Source organism: Drosophila nasuta, chromosome 2R (genome assembly GCF_023558535.2).
Source record: "Drosophila nasuta strain 15112-1781.00 chromosome 2R, ASM2355853v1, whole genome shotgun sequence".
NCBI classification, from domain to species: Eukaryota; Metazoa; Arthropoda; class Insecta; order Diptera; family Drosophilidae; genus Drosophila; species Drosophila nasuta.
Window position 1 is genome coordinate 3,009,847 of NC_083456.1, and position 20,085 is coordinate 3,029,931.

The 20,085-nt window shown below is 37.3% G+C and overlaps 2 protein-coding genes and 1 long non-coding RNA gene across 4 annotated transcripts; 2 read left to right on the forward strand and 1 right to left on the reverse strand.

Moving 5' to 3' along the window:
* The first annotated feature begins 5,355 nt into the window (after positions 1 to 5,355).
* Positions 5,356 to 6,542, forward strand: LOC132785390 (protein ABHD11). Its single transcript, XM_060791475.1, has one exon. It carries the CDS (start codon positions 5,416 to 5,418, stop codon positions 6,331 to 6,333), a length of 918 nt encoding a protein of 305 aa, XP_060647458.1. The 5' UTR covers positions 5,356 to 5,415; the 3' UTR covers positions 6,334 to 6,542.
* A 2,708-nt stretch (positions 6,543 to 9,250) lies between these two features.
* LOC132786328 (uncharacterized) lies at positions 9,251 to 10,761 on the reverse strand. The gene has a single exon (XM_060792832.1). It carries the CDS (start codon positions 10,672 to 10,674, stop codon positions 9,388 to 9,390), a length of 1,287 nt encoding a protein of 428 aa, XP_060648815.1. The 5' UTR covers positions 10,675 to 10,761; the 3' UTR covers positions 9,251 to 9,387.
* A 597-nt stretch (positions 10,762 to 11,358) lies between these two features.
* LOC132787165 (uncharacterized) lies at positions 11,359 to 12,705 on the forward strand. 2 transcript variants are annotated; one of them, XR_009632517.1, is made up of 3 exons: positions 11,359 to 11,546; positions 11,595 to 11,797; positions 12,427 to 12,705. It is a non-coding gene; the product is annotated as an uncharacterized LOC132787165 (long non-coding RNA). The 2 variants fall into 2 exon arrangements; XR_009632516.1 differs by having other exon boundaries at positions 11,595 to 11,781.
* Positions 12,706 to 20,085: the final 7,380 nt, after the last annotated feature.

A 20,085-nucleotide genomic window follows, 5' to 3' on the forward strand; every position in this document is an offset into this window, starting at 1 on the left:
GTGCGGCTGATATAGCATTTGATGACAAAATTGCGTTTTCAGTAAACGATATACTTAAAAAAATTACATGTTTACGTAATTCTGCGTCCCACAGCTTTTTTTTTGTACACCACTTGTGCACAATGTCTGAGAACTACTATGCATCTGAAAATTTTCACTACACACAATTGAACAATTCAAAATCATGTAAGTAGAGCATAATTAAATACAATATCTATCAATAACAATATTATTTTTAGTGCAAAATGATCCCAGATTTGACGAAATTACGGATATTTCACTTGATATACAGAAATAAAACCGATTATTAAAAGCTGAAGTTGTGGACCTAAAGCTTTCTATTACCTAATTGGGAAGTGGACGTGATTAACGTCAAATTGCAAAATAGAAAACTTCACAGCACCAGAGGGCAACGCACAGATGATTTGCCAGATTTCAGAAGCCTTCCTCTCACCGACAAATGAAGTTGTCAACTTTGTTAAAGACGTACAGCAAAATAGTGAGAAATTATAACTTACTAATTAGTAAGTATTGTGTACACCTGGCCCTCGCTTAACACGGGGGTTACGTTCCTGGAAATCTATGTGTTAAGCGAAACATGGGTTTAGTACAAAATAAGGGGTTACGTTCGCAAAATTAAAAATTGGCAGCAAACAATTTTTTTATTGTTCAAATTTTGTCTGTTTTTATTAAATGTTCGTACATATGTTCAAAATTAACCAAAAGTTGTTATGCATATGCCATTAATATATGCATAACATTCATATTTTCAAAATTAAAGGTTGGTATTAAATTAAAAAAGTTGTTTCATATAATTAATTAACAGGTTAAACTTTATAGAAACTTAAAAAGGTTTAAAAGTAAGGAGATCATATAGTTATATTCATTTCAAATTTTAAATGTATTTGGTGGCATTTATAGCTTAAGCCAGTTTGCTTTAACATGTTTTCTCATTTCTTATCAAAAAATCGTGTAAGAACGAGGTTTTTAGCGTGTTAAAAGGGGGGATGGAAGCAAATTTGTAACCGTGCTAAAAGAGTCCGAGTTAAGCGAGGGCCAGGTGTATATGAATCAATTTTAATTTGTTATAAATAACCAAATTTTCAGAAACAATTTATAGAGAAAACTGGTGGAGAAGGACCAACTCCATTTTTGAGAGCAGCTATTCAAAAAGTATTTTCCTACGAATTGGCTACAAATTATAGTTGGAAAAGCACCAGCACAAAGTCAAGCAGAACAAGTAAGAAAGCTACAGTCGAGTGTGCCCGACTGTGAGATACCCGCTACCCATAATCTCAAAATATTAAAAAAAAATATGCATGTATTCTCGATCGGGATTTGAACTCGAGCACCACCGACCGAGTGGTTAAAAAAAAAAGGTTTTACCCCGAGCGGGCTCGAACCCGAGCACCACAACATGTTCGGCTTGCACTCTACCACCAGAACTATCGCATTGTTTATGAACCATTTATGCATACAGATACTAATATAGGCGAGCATGTATTTACATACGTATACGCATACATACAATACATACATAGCAGGCGTTTTTGCCCATAAAAAAGTATTTCTTTAATAACATCCACAATTTTTATTTATAATCATTGTAAATACGATTAGAAAAAAAATAGTTTGTACCCCGAGCGGACTCGAACCCGAGTACCACAACAATAGAGCTATTGCAGGCCTCTATGCATACAGATACAAATATAGAGGCGAACATGTATTACGTAACTTAAACAATTTTTATCATATCGTAACCAAATTTTCAGGAATCACAAATACCATTGCTATTATTGTATATACCAAAATTCTGTCTATAATATTACACTTATTGATTTGCGGGGGCGGAAGTGGTCGTGGCAAAAATTTGAAACAAACTTTATCTGCGTGCAAACATAACAAATGCTGCTGAAAAAAATTATAGCTCTATCTCTTATAGTCTCTGAGATCTAGGTGTTCATACGGACAGACAGACAGACGGAAATGGCTAGATCGTCTCGGCTCTTGACGCTGATCAAGAATATATATACTTCATAGAGTCGGAGATGCCTCCTTCTTCGTGTTACATACATTTCCTGCCGGCACAAAGTTATAAAGAGCTATCATTTTTTCGTCAGCATTTGTTATGTTTGCACGCAGATCAAATTTGTTTCAAATTTTTACCACGACCACTTCCGCCCCGCAAATCAAAAATATCGATTAACAGGCGTAATTTTAAAGCTAGAGTTGCGAATTTTGGTATATAGCGACCAACCAAAGAAGGGTGGCTAACATCGCAGATCTCCGAGAATTCCGGAACAGAGGACTGAGTCCGAGGCCGAAGATTATGAGAGCGACACGTCGAGAGCCGCGATCAAAACCTGATCTTATCCCACCGACCACAGCCCCCCAGTCGTCTTACCAGTAATCTCACCACTTTTTCTTGACTATTGCAGAACTTGGAGACGATAGACCTTTGCGGTTCATCCCCACCGCGCCACTACGCCGGCAACGAACCCCGGCCAGCCGACCTGCGCCGGATGGCGCCCGACAACACAGTGCCCCACTACCCCCCGTGGCCCGACTACGACCCCTTCTTCGAAGCCAGCAAGCCCAGGGGGGTGTATAACCCCGTCAGCAAGGGAGAATCGGAGGAGGAAGAGAGCAGCGAGGCAGAGGAGACCTCTTTTCGGCTTCCACCCGGCGCCTGGTCACCCCGGCCTGGACAACGTCGCGATCCACTGCAAGGACGCGGAGTCTATGGCCGACTTGCGTCGCCGACAGAGACGGAAGCGGAGCGTTATCAACCCCCTCCCACCGAGAATAGCGACACGGACGAACCGTTTCGACCTGCCAGAAAAGTGGAACTACCATGGACCAGCCATTGTCGACCGCCCAGTCCCACCACCCTACCCCCCACCTGAATTTGTCCGCCCCAGAACTCCCACCATACGCTTACTCCATACGATAGATTTCCCGCTCGTCGGACGAGGAGCCGGACGGACCTCGTTTCCGCCGGCAATACGCCAAGATTCCAACTAAAGACGAAGAGGCCGACCCCCTCTCCGACCTGCTTGAAATTCTGGGGCAAGATATAGTGCCGATGGAGGAAGACGGAGACAACGACCTGATGTCCGAGCTAGCCCGCGGAAGCGAGTTGGTCGAGTTGGATACACCCCACCGCCAACTACCCCGGGGCCTGGTTGAGGAGGTCCGCGTTTGAGTGAGGGGCACGCGAACCCGATTCACCCATACCTATTTAGGTACCACCTATCAGGTGAACCGGTCTAAAACGGGGCGTATCCGGATCTTTATACGCCCGGCGGATAAGGGAAGTGTGACGCACCATATTGCGCCTCAATAAATATATATGTAAATAATATATACTAGAGCCTTTTCACTCAGTCACTCGAGTGCTGTGCATGCGCAATGTAAGCAAGTATCAAGCAAAGACGACTTATATTTTTTTTAATTCAATTTGAAGTAAATTCGCATAGGACATCGCGCACGGTACATTTTTTACCGCCACTATTTTTATGTTATTGTCATTGCTGTTGTTGAGAAATATTTAAAAAACCCATCGAAAAAACATTTTTAAATTAACAACAAGTAAGAAAGTTAAAGTCGAGTGTGCTCGACTGTGAGATACCCGCTACCCATTTTTAATAAGGGCAAAATATTGCGGTATTATTTTCAAAATATACCGAAAATACTAAAAAATATACCAAATGGTATGTTTGGTATATCGATACAGCACACCATTCAAAATATACCATAGACGGCACAATGTACCAGATTGTCGGCCAAGGCAACTAAGAGCCCTAGTAAGTAGGCGTATTTGCCCATACAAAAGTATTTCTTTAATAACACATTTTTTATCTGATCGCAACCAAATTTTCAGGAATCATAACTACTATAGCAATTATAGTATATACCAAAATTCTAGCTTTAAATTTACGCTTGTTATTCGATTTTTTTGATTTGCGGGGGCGGAAGTGGGCGTGGCAAAAATTTGAAACAAACTTGATCTGCGTGCAAACATAACAAATGCTGTCGAAATTATAGCTCTATCTCTTATAGTCTCTGAGATCTAGGTGTTCATACGGACAGACACACAGACGGACAGACGAACATGGCTAAATCGTCTCGGCTGTTGGCGCTGATCAAGAATATATATACTTTCTAGGGTCGGAGATGCCTCGTTCTACCTGTTACATACATTTCCTACCTGCACAAAGTTATAATACCCTTCTACCCTATGGGTAGCGGGTATAAATATACTAATGAGTACGAAATATTCCATTCTAAGCAAGTTAGACCCCATTGCAATAGAAGTTTTTCCCATACAATAGTTTTTCTTAAATATCTTATATACAAAATATACAGTTTGGCATACTTTTAGCATTTTTACAATATATTATTTTGGTTTGCACGCAGATCAAGTTTGTTTCAAACTTTTGCCACATCCACTTCCGCCCCCGCAAATCAACAAAAATCAAATAATAAGCGTAATTTTAAATTTAGAGCTTTATACAATAATAACAATACCCGTAGTAGTTATGATTCCTGAAAATTTGGTTGCGATCAGAAAAAAATTGTTATTAAGAAATACTTTTGTATGGGCAAAAGCGCCTTCTTGCTACGGTTCTTAGTTGCTTTGGCTGACAATCTAGTATAACGTGCCGTCTATGGTATATTTTGAATGTGGTATTATATAGATATACCAAATATATTATTTGGTATATTTGTAGTATTTTCGGTATACATATATGTGTAGCGGGTATCTCACAGTCAAGTGTGCTCGTCCTTTGAAGCTTTCTGACTTATTTTGTCTTTGATTGCAAAATGTTATTAATTAAGCTTTTTTTTTTAAATTTTCACATAATTTATAGCGATTTTTAGCAACTTTTTATTTTAAATCTAGCTATTTTTGCTTGGCAGAATCTGACAGCAAAGTGCACGATGCGCCCGATGCTCGAAATTCGAAATCAGACTGCCGCTGAGCGGTTGTTGTCATGGCTTTTGGTGCCAATAATTCTGTTTTGAGTGAAACCCCTATTTGAGCTGTTTGACATATCCATGTATTGTATGGTTAGTGCTTATACTTAACTGGTTGCAGTATAGACTAAAAGCTTTGTATATATTAGAGCTCTGACTTAACTTTAAACCATTGGTATAGAAAACATAAATATGGGTAATTCTCTAATATATTTGTCGCATGCCGTCTTTACAGTGAAAAAACAAACTGAAACAATTTTAAAAATAAGAAAAGGTTATTCTTATACCAATTAGGCTAACTAATGATGGTTCTGTTACTCAGATCGAAGAGTTGTATCATGCTTAGTGTTGTAGTATTGAAATATAGATATTATATCTGTGGACTTTTGGAAATATTGTCAATTTTTTTTTGTTTCAAAATTAATTTACACAGTAATGGTTCTTAAGCACTTCACACGTAATTTGGTGGCGCTGCGATTCACAGTTTTGGGACGTAGTTACAGTTCTGGAGATCAATCTATTCAGACAGTTAAAATGGATTACGCTGTGTATAAGTTGCCTCATAGTCAATTAAAGCAACCTCCGATATTGCTAATGCATGGTCTAAGTGCATCCCGAACCAATTGGCGTCGTGTTAGCCGAAAAATAGCTAAGCGAGGATCACGGCCTGTCATTGCTGTTGATGCACGAAATCACGGCAAGAGCGCTCATAGTCCGCAACACACACCAAAGCATTTGGCCGCTGATGCGGCAGCGTTCATTAAGAGCCATAAGTTAAATCGCATAGTAGCACTAGGACATAGCATGGGCGGGAGGGCGTTAATGACACTGGCGTTGACTCAGCCTGAGATGGTGGAGCGCGCCATTTTTGTGGATATCACTCCTGGACGTCTCCCAGATGAAATCTTAAATATGTCGAACATATTTAAGACAATGATTGAGGTGGTCGAGACCATTCCTAAAAAGTTCACTCTGTCAGAAGGTCGCAAGTTCATAGTACCTTCATTCATTAAACTTGTGAAAAACGATCTGGATTTAATTCTGGTTATTCATAACCTAAGGAAGACTGAGTCAGGTGATTTCGACTGGCGATCAAATCCCCAGGCAATTCTCAATGGGTGGCAGGAAACAATGATTGATTATGAGAAAACGCTTTCAGGACTGGGGCCATATCAGGGGGAGACTCTTCTCATTGCGGCTTTGAAAACTAAGTTTGTGACATCGGACAATGTGAAAATTATGAATAGATACTTTCCCAATTTACGTGTAGAGTATTTGGATTCGGAGCACAAAGTTCATATGGAGCAACCAGAGAAATTCGTCAATCTAGTTGTAGACTTTACTAAGACCTAATATCAGATTCCCCATCAAATTAATAGTACAATATGTTCAATAGATCCAATAGTTTGTTCGAGTATATTTTAAAGCCAAAATGAAAAGTATATATTATCATCATCATATGGAACTTTTAACATCCTGTAAATCACACATACATAAAAAAAATTATATATAAAGGTGGTTAAATTTTTTAATTTTTCACTATTCATCATCGCATCTAACTGTGTATTTTGCTTTTATTTAAATTATAAATACCCCTAGTCTTTTATCCACCAAACTGTTGCATGGTGTGTTTTTTGTTTATGAAACGGATGTCAAGCTCTCTTCATGTTTAAATTTTTATTCAACCTATTTTCCCACTGAGCAAGAGAGAAAGAGAGAGTGGATGATAAAGTGCGGCGACTCGGATATGAATGCCGGTTTACGTGCTCTTTACTTGAAAGTTGAAAATCGAAAGAGAAAAATATTCTCGTAGCATTAGAAAGGCGTCTCTTGTTTTAAAGTGATTGGCAAAGTGACTTACTCATAATGAAATTGGTTTGTCTCAAGCTGGCAAAGTTTAGCGTTTAAAAGAGTATTGAATTTAATTGGTTTAAATATTTTATTAACAAACAAATGTAAATCTATTTCCTAATGAGAAAAATATTGCAATACTCAATGAAGGAATTATCTAACTCTTTAATCTTCTTTCGGTAAGAGTATAACAAAGATTCGATGGAATAGTTGCACTAAATCACACAAATTCACGATTTGTTTGTGTCTGCATCTGAGCATTGGACATGCTTTCTGCCCTTTATGAATCTTACGTCGATTCACATAAAACCTACTCATAAAAATTACAAGAATACCTACCTTTATAAAGCAGATGTACTCAAATGCCAACTTTCATTGCCTCGTTTGCTATTTCCTAATAAATTCGTATAAAATATATTTCTGTTATATATTTCTGTTTTCCATATATATATTTTTTTGCTATTTCTGCTAAATGTATAATATTATTGCTAAAATATTTTCTTCTTTGGAATCAAAACGATTTTTCAAAGATTTTGAAGTATTATACATTTACATTGCATAGCAATCCCATTTAATTGAAAACTTTACAAAATGCGACTATTTTGCGGTGGTTTCTAAAGATACGTTAATGCTTTTGAACAAACTTATGTATGTGGATGGAGCTGTTGAAATTTGTGCAAGTTAAATGCTTTGTCAGCACTTCTCTACCACAACCCTTTTGCTCTATAAAGCAGTGAGCGCGCTGTGTAACTGACAAGCGGATTAAAGGTCACAATAGGGTGTTCAGGGAAAGTCAGAATCGATGGGAAATCAACGTGGCAGCCAATTGAACTGACAGTCTCTCCCCTTTTGATCAACGCACATACTCGCACACCTTCAGTTGAGTTCCTTTTCTTATTTCAATGATTCCGTTTCAGATTTCTATGCAGCTTTAAGCGTTTTTGAGAACTAAGCTGAAGAAGAATCAAATAGCAAATACTGCAAGCAAATAAAGTAGGACAAGGTGAGTCGAAATACGCAACAATGCGATACAATTTGGATCCCTCTGCCTGATTTATTTGTATTGCACGTGTGGACGATGTTCGACGTCTGCTCCTTCGATACTCGATAATACCCGTACTTATCTGACAAGCAGAAACAGCATAGAGTGCTGAAAGCAACAGTTAAGCTTCAAAAACAATATTTGTTTAATAAGTATCCTAGCACCTTTGAATTGACTCCACTCAATGTTAACGGCTCAAACAATTCGGGTCTAAAGAGATGCACAAGACTTGAGATTCAACAGTTTTCATTTCAAAGAAAAATAAAAGGCTATGTGAAGTGTATACGTAAATAACTCTATGTGAGGACACATAGTACACTTTTTTTAATCCAATTTGCTGTTTTTATTCGCGAAAATCTTGTTGTTAATACAAAACTCAACTTTGTAAACAGGATAACTATAAATCTTTTTTAGTTTATTTGGTTTGTAGGTATCGGTTTCGTTGAAATCGCTTGTATTATTAATTGCACGTAATATTGGAAACAAAAGATCGCATACCTATTTGACTGATAAATATGTGTGTTCTGATCGAGTCTTAATTTGGCATAACTACACGAAAGTATTATTTTGGTTGACATACAAGTATGTCTGTTTCGTTTACTGAAGAATGATTTAGATCTCAAAAGGCAAGAGACAGTGTCAAATATCAAAGTAAAATTCCTTAACAATGAAGAGGCTGTTGTGAGCATGTTGTTTGCTTATGGGTTTGTTGTTGTTTAGCTTTGGTTTTAATAAGGATTACGGGAAATTTCATTATGCAGTGTAATAAATAAGTAGTCTGGAAAGTCAAATAAACAGAGCACAGCGTAAATAAGAAGCGCAGCACAGCAACAAGCTTGAGGCGAATGCTAAACAGACACGCAGGCATATTAAAATTTAGACACGTACATATTTTATTGCATGTACATTCGACAGCAGTCTGTGGGTGCGTTGTTGTTGTTGTGATTGTTGTTGTGTCGCACACTAACACTAACGCACTCTGCGTAACATCAAAAGCTGCAACACAAGCCTCATAACCCAGCCCAAACTACAATCCAAAAACAAGATGAACTGAACCCCAACCAACAACAATGCCAAGTGCTGGTTAATGTTTTTGCCAGTTGTCATCTGGCATTTGGCAGTCTCGTTCTGTTCTTGCCGGTTGAATACTGAGGATGTTGCTAGATTCAAATCCTTTTTACTGCGTTCCAGAGGCATCCACCATCTGGCTGCTAATAGAAAATTGCTTTTGGCCGCCAGCTGTATGCATACGACCGTTTTGTGTTTCGTATGTAGCAACGATAGATAAATCAATAAGTACTTACTTAGTTTTAATTTAAGCGATTATCCCTGTCATTGCTAAAAATCGAAAAAACTACGAATAGAAAGGCACTTAAATAAACATTTAAAGACGCCACTTTTCATTTATTGAAATGTATGAAAGAATTTTTCAAAAGAGATTAAAAAAGAAGTTGGCAATATTCACTTTCAATTTAAAGGGGTGTGTGCCTATAAAGTTTTGTTAATTGGTCAAGTTAAACCACGGAAGTCTGGCTGACGACCAGCTCCCACTTATCCCTATCTGATTCTGAGCCCGATTGCAGCTCTGCTTTGGGTGCACGGCAGCGATTGCATTTCTGACGATACCAAAAGTTAACGTTGAAGCAAAAGCCGCAAGTCCAATCGCGCTTACGTGGACGCCAAGTGCCTTGGCCTGACCCAGCGACAGGATTGGCTATGGCCTCGCTCTTGCTAACCTGACAGCGATTGCAGCTGAGTCGCCACACAAAGTTGCTGTTCCTGCACAACTCACAGACCCAATTGTCAATGGCGGGCTTCCATTTCTTCTGACGCTGACGTCGCTGCTGGTCGATAATCGGATCCTGGGCGTAACTGAATCGTACGCTCTTGCCCGGTCGTGTGGAAAGGTAAGCCGGAACAACACTCAGGACTTGGCCCAGGAACTTGGCGCCATCTAAATAATGTATGGCCGCCTGGGCCGCATAAGGGCTAGTGTATGTAATGGTGGCTTCACCCTTCGAGCGACCAGTTAGCTTGTTCTTGTAGACAAAGATCTTTGGCTTTAAAGTCAGCTCGTCCATCTTGATGTGGCCCATCTTGCCAAAGAACACGATGATATCATTCTTAGTTACATTTAGGCGCATGCCTAATACGAATATAGTATCGGTACGAAGCACAAATTTCTCTTCGCCGATCTGAATAGTTGGTGCTGGTCGTGGCAGGCGTAATTGCGAGGACCAGAGACAGCCAAGCGGTGCTCCCCGATTGTCCGTCATTGAGGATTGCATATCAAATGCATCCAACGGTTTCTCTGCTTCATCATTAACTTTGTCCCGCTGCTGCAACGACTGTTGCTGTTGGGCCTGCAACTCCAGCAAGGATGTCATATTAGTAGTTTTTGCAGCCACTGCTGTTGCAGTTACTTTTGTTGTGCTTGTTGCCGATGTTGAATCCATTAACCCACCTTCGGTGGTATTCTTAATGGTGGTAATGCTGTTGCCGCCATTCATATTTTTATCATTCTCGCCATTGGTGGCGTTATTGCTGCTGCTGCTGCTACCGCTGTTGACACCACCAATAGTGTCGTCCTTGAAAGTGCCGCAAAAGTCCTCCCCTAATAGGAGCGAACCACACGCATCACCCCCACCATCCTCATAACGAAACATATCGAGATCGATCAGCGAGCTGTTAGCCATCATCGAATTTTGTTTATCTATTTGCTGCTGCTGCTCGTGCATCGCAAAAAAATTTTGAGCTGAAAAAAGATTTTCATACACCGAATCAACTGTCGCAAAGTCCATCGTTTGTAAAAACAGGTTAAAAAAAATGTTTTATACTGCCAAAATGAACACGAACCGTTCCCTATGATATATTAAAAACTACTGAAGTGTATTTCAATTCTCTGGAACCCAACACAAATCCGATAATGACTCAATAATCGACAAATTTCAATGACTTACTACGATTACCTAATTTCACATTACCCAAATCTAAATAGTATTTATTGCAATTGCTTGAACATTTGCAAACATTTCGTCTCCATAAGTAATGAAGTATTTCCAGCCTAATACCTATTCTTTAATGCTACGGAGACCATGTTGCATCTCCCTGTGTGCTTATTTTACTAATATTTGCAACATTGCGATTAACTCAATAATATGAGCACTAAATAATCTTGTAAAACTATTGAGTAGCCTATAAGGTAGAAGGGTCTTACGCGTATAGCTTTCCGTTTATAAGAAATACATATGCATATGTAACACGCAGAAGAAGGCATATCCGACGCTATAAAGTATATTTATCCTTGATCAGCATTAAAAGACGAGTCGATATAGCTAAGGCCGACTATCCGTCTGTCTATCTGTCCACTTGAAACACTGAATCTCGACACGCAACCGATTTTGTTTTAGATTTAAAATAAAAGAATAGCAGGCGTAATAATAATAAATAAATAAAATTAAAACTAGAGTCACGATTTAGATGTCACACTTAACATATATGCAATAATAACTACAATTTTTATGATTCTTGAAAATTTAGTTGCGTTCAAGATATATGTAATATCAAAGTCAGTCTATTTATTAAAATTACTTTTTTAATTTAATGATTCCAATCAAGAAATTATGGTTCTTGTCTAATATGACTACAACCCACTTTATATTATTATCATATTGTATGCCTACCAAATTTAATAAAGAAGTTGCTCAAGTTTTGTATACAGCGACAAGGATTTTTAATTTTGTACTGGCTTTGTACAGTATCAAATGTATTTTGGAGTGAATAAGAAGTATCTGAAACTAGAAATCCGGAACATCACTCCATGAAGAAATATATTGTGGAACATGGAAACTTTGGAAAATAATCAAGCCGATTCAATCAATGATTTACTTCTGTAATTCCTTGATGATGTGAGTACTTATTAAGGTTTGTATTGCAGTGCAAAAAGTCTTTTGAATTTATACTTACAATAAAAGTTTATTATAATTTCATATATATATATATATATATATATATATATATATATATATATATGTATGTATATCTACACATATAGTAATAATTTATACTTACAATAAAAGTTTATTATAATTTCATATATATATATATATATATATATGTATATGTATGTATATCTACACATATAGTAATAATTACTGTATTCCTCAAAACTCGCTTGCTTAGATAAAAAGAAAACTTGGCTATTCAGTAAGTAATTAAAAATGGCAATACCTGAATGTTTATTTTGTTTATTCATTTTTAATATATCAGTAAGAACAAATTTGTAGAATATATTATGTGAATTTTTATAGAAAAGGCACCATGAAATAAGTATATCTTTTGAGATATTCTTGATACATAAAAGAAATTCAAAGTATGTTAATTTCCAAAGTGCAATCGCTCTCCCATTATTCACTTTTTTCCCACGCCAACATGCTACCTACTTATGCATCCAGTTGATGACTTTGCACTTTCGCTCGTTGAATGAAAATTGATTCATAATTTTTTTTTTGCATTTTCATTTTAATCAGTGAAGTTTGATTACCTTTTTACAGCAACTTTGTATGATAATGGTGCTTAAACTCAACGAAACGACGGTAATAAAAGAGAAAGTATGCAATAATTCATCTTATAGAACACTATATAGCAGTGAAAGGTGCAACACTTAAATGATAAGCATCAACAAGAAGATGAAACCAGAAAAAAGAGAAAAGTGCTAAGAGCACGCAAAAAACGACTGAGAAGAAAATCTTAATCCGATGAAATAAAATGAGGTTGTGAAAAGACTTAAAAGATAGACTTATTCCTACTTGGCAATCTTATCCTTATGGTTAAAAGAAACTATTTTCTATTGTTGAATAAAATAGATATGTACATTTTAGTTATTAACATCTCATAAGCCTAGCATAGTGAATATGGTCAGGTTAATAATAACTAGACCAATTGTGTTGAACCTTAATCATTTTTCAAAATAACGACTACGGCAAAATTTTAATAATGATCCACTCTAGGACATAAAGTGAATGATTTGAAGTGAGTTCAATTGACAAAATTTCTTTATTACTTGATTTATATTATTGCAGATTAGACGGTAAATTAATTTTTATTTCTGATTTCAAGTATTTCAATCAGCTTTGGATTTATCCAGTTGCCAAGGAGCACCGGACCAGCTTCAGTTGAGCCAATTAGTTGGCAATTATTTTGCTAATGAGCTACCACATTAACCCCACAATCTTCCCAAAAAAAAGAAGAAGGCGAACATTAATTCGGCCCCTTCCCATCCATTAACACAACAGAGGGTGCAAAGTCAAGGAGCAAAAGTGGCGAAGAAGGAACAAAATTCTCGGGTTTCTAAGTTTGTCGTCAAGCTGATGAAATATGTTCATGGGAAAAGACATTCGTAAGTAGGTATGGTGTTTATGTATATTCTTACATTATCCTGAACTTGATGCTGGCCCAACTGATAAACGCTTTCACCCCTCTCGCTATTCACCCCTCCCTCCAAACAGTGCTGTTCGCTTTTATGGTGCCTCTTTACGAGGCACGCCCCGAAATGACCTTATCGACATTAGCAACGTTGACAGCCACTGTTCGTTAGAAGCAACTGACTCGTGGTACTTCTTGTCCATAGGGCGTAGAATGAAGGAGACGCAGTCTGGCACAGTTTGCACAATTAAATGAAATGCCGCTGCGTCGTGTCAATTTCTTTTTGCGTCTGTGGCTTGAAGCTCATTAGGTCAGCATTGCTGTCGCTGTCACTGTCGCTTATGCTGTTGCTCTTTTCCTCTTTGCTTTTATTGTTAGCCGTTAAATTGTGTCCTGTGTCCCGCAATCACAGGAAACAGTTCAGACTCAGCTCAAAATTAAGCTGAAGATTTCCGTTTACTGGTTGACATTTAAAAATGACAATATCAAAAATCAAGACTGTAAAAGGACAAAGTCTTTTGCACTGAATTGGCAACTGTGAATAGTTTGTCTATAGTTTGAATGAAAAATAGTGCATTCATGCGAAATTGACCCTAAAAACGTCATGTTAAGGATACAAATTCTTCTTTTCGGCTTGACAAAGCTTTTTCATTTTGTTTCTGGTTTGCTTAGCTATGGAAAGAAGTGCGTATTTAACTTGCAGGTTCCGACACAGTTTCGAGTTCATATTTGAATAGGGTTGGACAGTTCACATACCTTAATTCCAAATCAAATTAGCAAGTCCCAATGGGATTAGGGCTGGCACAGCGTTCATAAATCAATATTCATAATTTGTAATCCACGTTTAATTGAGATAAATTACGTGTATTCAACAAAGGACATGACTTGCCTGTAGCTGATGATTATGGGTGCATAGAATTGTCATATGTATTATGGTTACGAATAATAGCTAATAAGCCCACGCATAAACATATAAACATTTAGGAGTATAAGCGAATATAGAATGTATGATAATTTTCCCATACTTAATATTGATACGAAGAGATCGTTGAAAGACAACTAATGTGGCGATTATAGAAATATTATATTGTAGTAGTATTCAACATAACAACCAGCAAGTTGAGAGTAGGAATGTAAAAGACTCTGCATTAATATTCAATCAAAAACTTGAAGCTCAATAATAGAAATTGTGGAAAACGTTAGACAAACAAAATTTTAAAATAACATAATATTAAAATAGTTTTGTAAGTAATACTCGAACTGTGTATTGATTTATTTGTTGTGTTAAGTGGATGAAATGCAATTTGTGTTTGTGTCACTGCATGAACTTAACCAATTTGTGTAGAACTAAAGCAATGGTAATACAAGATTAATAGATTAAGAAATTGTGTATTTCACACTATGACAATGGCCATTCAAAACGAGCAGAGCATTGAAAGTGATTTAAATAGCTTAGTAAATTTGTTTATCCCCAATCTGCAGTGCTTAGTCATCACCTTTTGAGACCAACTGCCAGTCAATTGGTTCAGTGGCAACCCACTTGAGTCTATTTGCTGTCCAGAACGAGGCTGCCGTTAGTTGGTGTTAGTAGCTCAACATTTTGCTCAGTTTGTCATGTGATTTAATCAAAGTTTGCTGCACCTAAATCCCGCCAGTAATCGTCAGCAGAAAGAGAGAGATGCCACCCAACAAGACGGGTAGGATGGGAATGACTGTGCACTTTGTGGGGTTAGTTGGAGACATAGACTCAGACTCAGGCTCAGATTGAGAACCTCTGACCAATCCACCTGCTGCTTTGTGGACTTTGTGTTGTGAATTTACTTAGCATTTTCTTCTACACAGATGACTCTGTCAGCTGTTGACTTGAACTGGAAGTCGTCTTGGGTTGCGGCTGTTTGTTATTTGCCTGCCTGACTGCAGGTGTACCCTCTCTGTCTTTCTCTTCTACTTCTGTCTCTGTTTCTGCTTCTGACTTGCGGGCTAAGGAGTAACAGTGTCACAGTTGAATGTCGCTTCTGTCCTTCTGATGCCGATTTAAGTGCCAGCAGGAGACTAAATGCAATAAACACCATTAGCTGCAAAGGCAATGGGGCTTCACCAGCAGGACCTTTACCTCTCGACTCCACTTCCAGCAGCAGCAGCAGGACAGCCAAGAACCAAGGTAACGTTTTCGTGTTTTACTTTGAAAGGAAAGTTGTACTGCAAAAGTAGCACAAGAATCGGGACCACAAGATACGAATGGAAGAAAAGCACCTGCAAGTGCAAGTTGAAAATGTTGCGGCAACAAAATGCAAAGGGTAACTTAAGTGAATTGAATGAAAAAGTTTCAAACTGCGGGTGCTATAAACTGAATGCGGTTCATAAGGCGCACACAACGCACTGGCCCACTGAAGATGGAGCTACAACTTAAGGTCGAGTATAAGTTGATTGCGTAATTTGCTTATCGTTGGCAGTCTGTTTGGTGTTTGAGTTCCGCCTTTCTTATTTTTGTACGTAGTTGATTAGATTTGCGGCCAGTAAGGATTAATGGTCATATTTTGAAACGAATTCTAACATAATTCTTTTGTTTTATATATTGTTTGTTTGTAATCCAAAAGCAGTGGCAATTGGCAAAAAGCTGGAGCTAATTGGTTATTTACGAAATGTCATTAATTAAGTATTTAAATCAGGTCAATTGCAGATTAAAACAAATAAATTAAATAATTTAAAGCGTGTTCAATAACATGATAGTAACAACTTTATTAACATTCATTGTATTTGGTCATTGCGGTATTTATTTAATATTTATGCTACGGCTTTAAGCAAATCTCTTGGAGCAACAAAAGGTCGCCAATGACAAGAACAAACAATATAATGAGTATTTAAAAAAGTTTAAAAGCACAATTTGCATACAATTGGTAGCAATCAAAATAAATATTGTATTTATTTTTTCACCAATTTCACAGCTCTTTAAGTGTTTACGTTGCAACATATTAACATTGTTCAGTGTTTACAAATTTGTTAAACTTTAATGCTCTTTGTTTAACTACATGCATGTTTAGTTAATCAGAACTTTTCAGTTTTATTTATATTTTTATTCTCGCTATCCATAGGATAGAAGGGATTATAGCTTTCCATATATATATATTCTAATATATATTCCTGATCAACGTCAACAGATGCAACGATATATCTGGCCGTCTGTCCGAATGAAACGCTAGATTTCAGAGACTATAAGAGATAGAGCTATAACTTTTTTTCGGCAGCTTTTGTTATGTTTGTATACGGATCAGGTTTATTTCAAAATTTTACCACACCACCATAAATTGGGAAAAATCGAATAACCAGTCTAATTTATAGAGCTAGAGTCGCGATCAATAGCGATCATATAAATTTAGAAATTCATTTAAGAATTATTTTTGTATTGGAAAAACACCTACTAATTACGGGATTTAGCTGCTTTGTGTGACAATCTGATATATTTTGAATGTAGTAATATTTCGACATACAATTTAATATATAATTATAATAAGACCCCACAGTTTTACTCTTATTCAGAATGAGTAGCGGATATTTCACTGTCGAGCACACTCGACTTTAGCTTTTTACTTGTTCTGTCTATTTAGACTATAAGGAGTATCATAATGACCACATGATACTACTACATTAAAGTGTTTAAACTTATTAGTAATTATTTAATTATTAGCCAAATTGTGCCTTAAGAGTGTTTTCGCTATTTAGTTTCAGACCACATCAAAGTATTGCCCAAAGTTATCAAAAAATTCAAAAACTCGCTACTAGAACGAATCTCCTGCACCATCAGTGACAACAGCTGTGCATCCCCAATTTGAAGTATTCACAGACGTTGTCGTCTGTGGCTGTATGTTTCATCTATTCTCTTCAGCATTGTATTTCAGCCGACTTAACGCTTTGTTTGGACCACAAAATAAATGATGCCAAATGTTGCAAAACAATAACAATGCTCCTTTGCTTTTTGCCAGCGCTATTCTCTCCGGCATTTCTTTCACTGAAATCCACTCAACTTCAAAAACACACACACTCTCGCACACATATAGGCATACACTTACGCACACACACAAGCACACACGGATGCATACACATACACATCCGAATGCAACTCTTGCGGTTCATTGTACTTTACGAGCATTTTTCGTTCTCGCGACTTCCGCGATGTTTTGCTGCCATTTTGTTAGGTTTTTGTCATTTGCTTTTTTGTGTATGAGTGTATGTGTCTGCGTTCGGATCTTTTTTATACCCTTTATCAATTGAATATGTCGGTATGGTGTATTTTCCTTATTCCAATTCAAATGTAATAGCCAAAATTATTAAGTTTCGTCAAGGGGAAAGATTTTATAACATTCAATCCAAAGTATCTCAAACAGTTGAGAAAAAGATCCATCCGAAAACTAAAGTAAGTGGAACTAGCTACGTCCAAGGTATCTGCTAGTCGAACATGATTTTGTTGTCGCTTTGGTTGGCTTTATTTTCCGCGCATCGAACAATAGTTTGAGCCAAGGGTTGCCTCAATTGTTTGGCCATAAATAATGGGCAATGTCAGAGCAAACGTGGCGACAGTTGGCCTTAGATATGATGGTTCATGGCTCGCCATAACTGTGCCGTGTGTTTAAAGGGGCAATGCAAATATCACGTATACGCCACAGCGCTTAAGCTATTTCTAAATAAATTTGTCACATTCATACCAATGGCAAATGACACGCAGTGGAATGGTGCTCGTTGTGCTGCGGTTACATTACACTGCATTAGGCCATAACGCAGTTGGCCAACAACTTTCTAACCGCATTTCGGACATTTTCGCATAACGCAATGCCCTAACTTCGTATGTGTGTGCGATTGCGTCTGGACTGACAGCTGTTCATGTTGTCTGTTTTCTGCCAATGGCGGACATCACATTAGCCCCATTTAGCGTCTGTGTGGTCATAATTCACTGAAATTAATTGTCGCATTCAAGTTTTTTGCGGTCAGCCTTTGTTGAAATTTGCAGCTCCTATATCTCGAGGGTGATGTTACTGGTTACTCGTGTTCGTATCGATGACAGCGCCATTCGCTTTTCAGTCGGTTATTTATGGCATAACTACTTCGCTTTTAACTGAAAAGAACTCTCGCTTCAAAAAGTTTCATTTGATTTGCACTTATCACGCTTCAACTAGAGGAGAAGGCATAAATGGTGGCGAACAATTTATTTCTTGATGAACAGTTTTTCAGATCTAAGTTTGCCAAAATAATTTTTGGCATTGGCCATATGGTTGAACAGCTAAATCAGTGATAAAGGCTTTATGCCAAGTTAAGTTTCAGTGAAAAACCATTTTGCACAAAGAAATAAACTAAATCTAGTCGTTGATTTCTGAAGACTCGATAAGCTCTAAAGAGGGTAAAAGTATCTTAGCTAGTTAAGGGTTTCGATAATTGTTTAGCCACAAAAGGAAGCAAAAGCCAAAGTCGAGTGTGCTGGTTTGCGAGATACCCGCTTCCCATTTTGAATGAAAGCAAAAGAGTACGGTATCATTTTTAAAATATACCAAATAATGTACTAAAATGTGCGAAAAGCAATATTTGGTATATCAATGAAGTACTACATTCGAAATATATAATACTAAACATGTCAATATATACCAGATTGGCAACCAATATATACTTTATGGGGTTGGAAGATGACTCTTTCTTCCTGTTGCATACATTTCTAGAGCATAGCATAAAGTTATAATACCCGAGTACAAAAATAAATTAAATTTATTTCGCAAATTATAAAACTGTTGTTCACTTTCACAAAATAAATTAAATTTATTTTCCAAATTGTGAAACTCTTGTTTACTTCTATGATACATGTATAAGTACCATGAGGTCTTTAAAGTCTTTAAATTAAAGTCAAATGAGTTTGTTGTATTTAAATGCAAAATAGCTCGAAAAGAAAGAAACGAGCTTTAACGCTACCAGATGGGTGGAAATTATGAAAAATATAAAACCAATAATATTGAATAAGTAATGCGAAGTGAAAGGATTTTTGGGAAAGGAAAATCACGTGGAAATGGCCATTGCACCATTTTATGCAAATTGTTATGTCCACATTTTCAGAGTGGTTCAATTAGGGATGGCTGAGATTATTTGAAAAGGGATGCTTACTGCGTCCTGCTTCAGGCAACATCTATCTCCGTCTAAAATTATGTTTATCAGGTAGTTGTTTAGACAGCTGCATTTTTTTTTACTAATTTTATTACCATTCTTCGAGGAATCTTACACTTTTATGTATTTGCCGCCAAACGTTGCCTGCTCTTATCTCTGACATCATTGTCAGCTTTAAGCTTTACTTGTTGTTGCTGTTCGGATTGTTGTTGCCATTTATAGGAATGACTTTTAAAATAGGCAAATAAGTACTTTGTAAGTAATTTGAACGCCAGCTGTCCTGGCGGATAGACATACTTATTAAAGGAGAAGAAGAAGGCGCAACCTACTTACCGCCCATCGACAGACACACTCATAAAAATAAGTCAACAGACAGGCCTCGAAACGATGCCATTGAAATGCTAAACAGTATCACGAGCACCCAAAAAGGCAGCAAAATGTAGCGCACAATGCAAAAAGTTGAAAAACTTTCGTTTTGACTTTGCATTGTTTTGCTTTATTTTATTCGGTATTGGGGGGGGGTTATAAAATAAAAATGAATGTAGACAAAAGTTTACGCTGTTTGAAAGTCCGCAAATACCCGTACCCTTTTCCGTACCCGCACCCGCATCCGCTCCCCTAGCCGACACGCCTATTGACGCCACATAGAG

What these genes read in the sequence shown, in the direction of transcription:
- LOC132785390 (XM_060791475.1), top strand. Translation starts at nt 5,416, where the DNA reads ATGGTTCTTAAGCACTTCACACGTAATTTGGTGGCGCTGCGATTCACA.
- LOC132786328 (XM_060792832.1), bottom strand. Translation starts at nt 10,674, where the DNA reads ATGGACTTTGCGACAGTTGATTCGGTGTATGAAAATCTTTTTTCAGCT.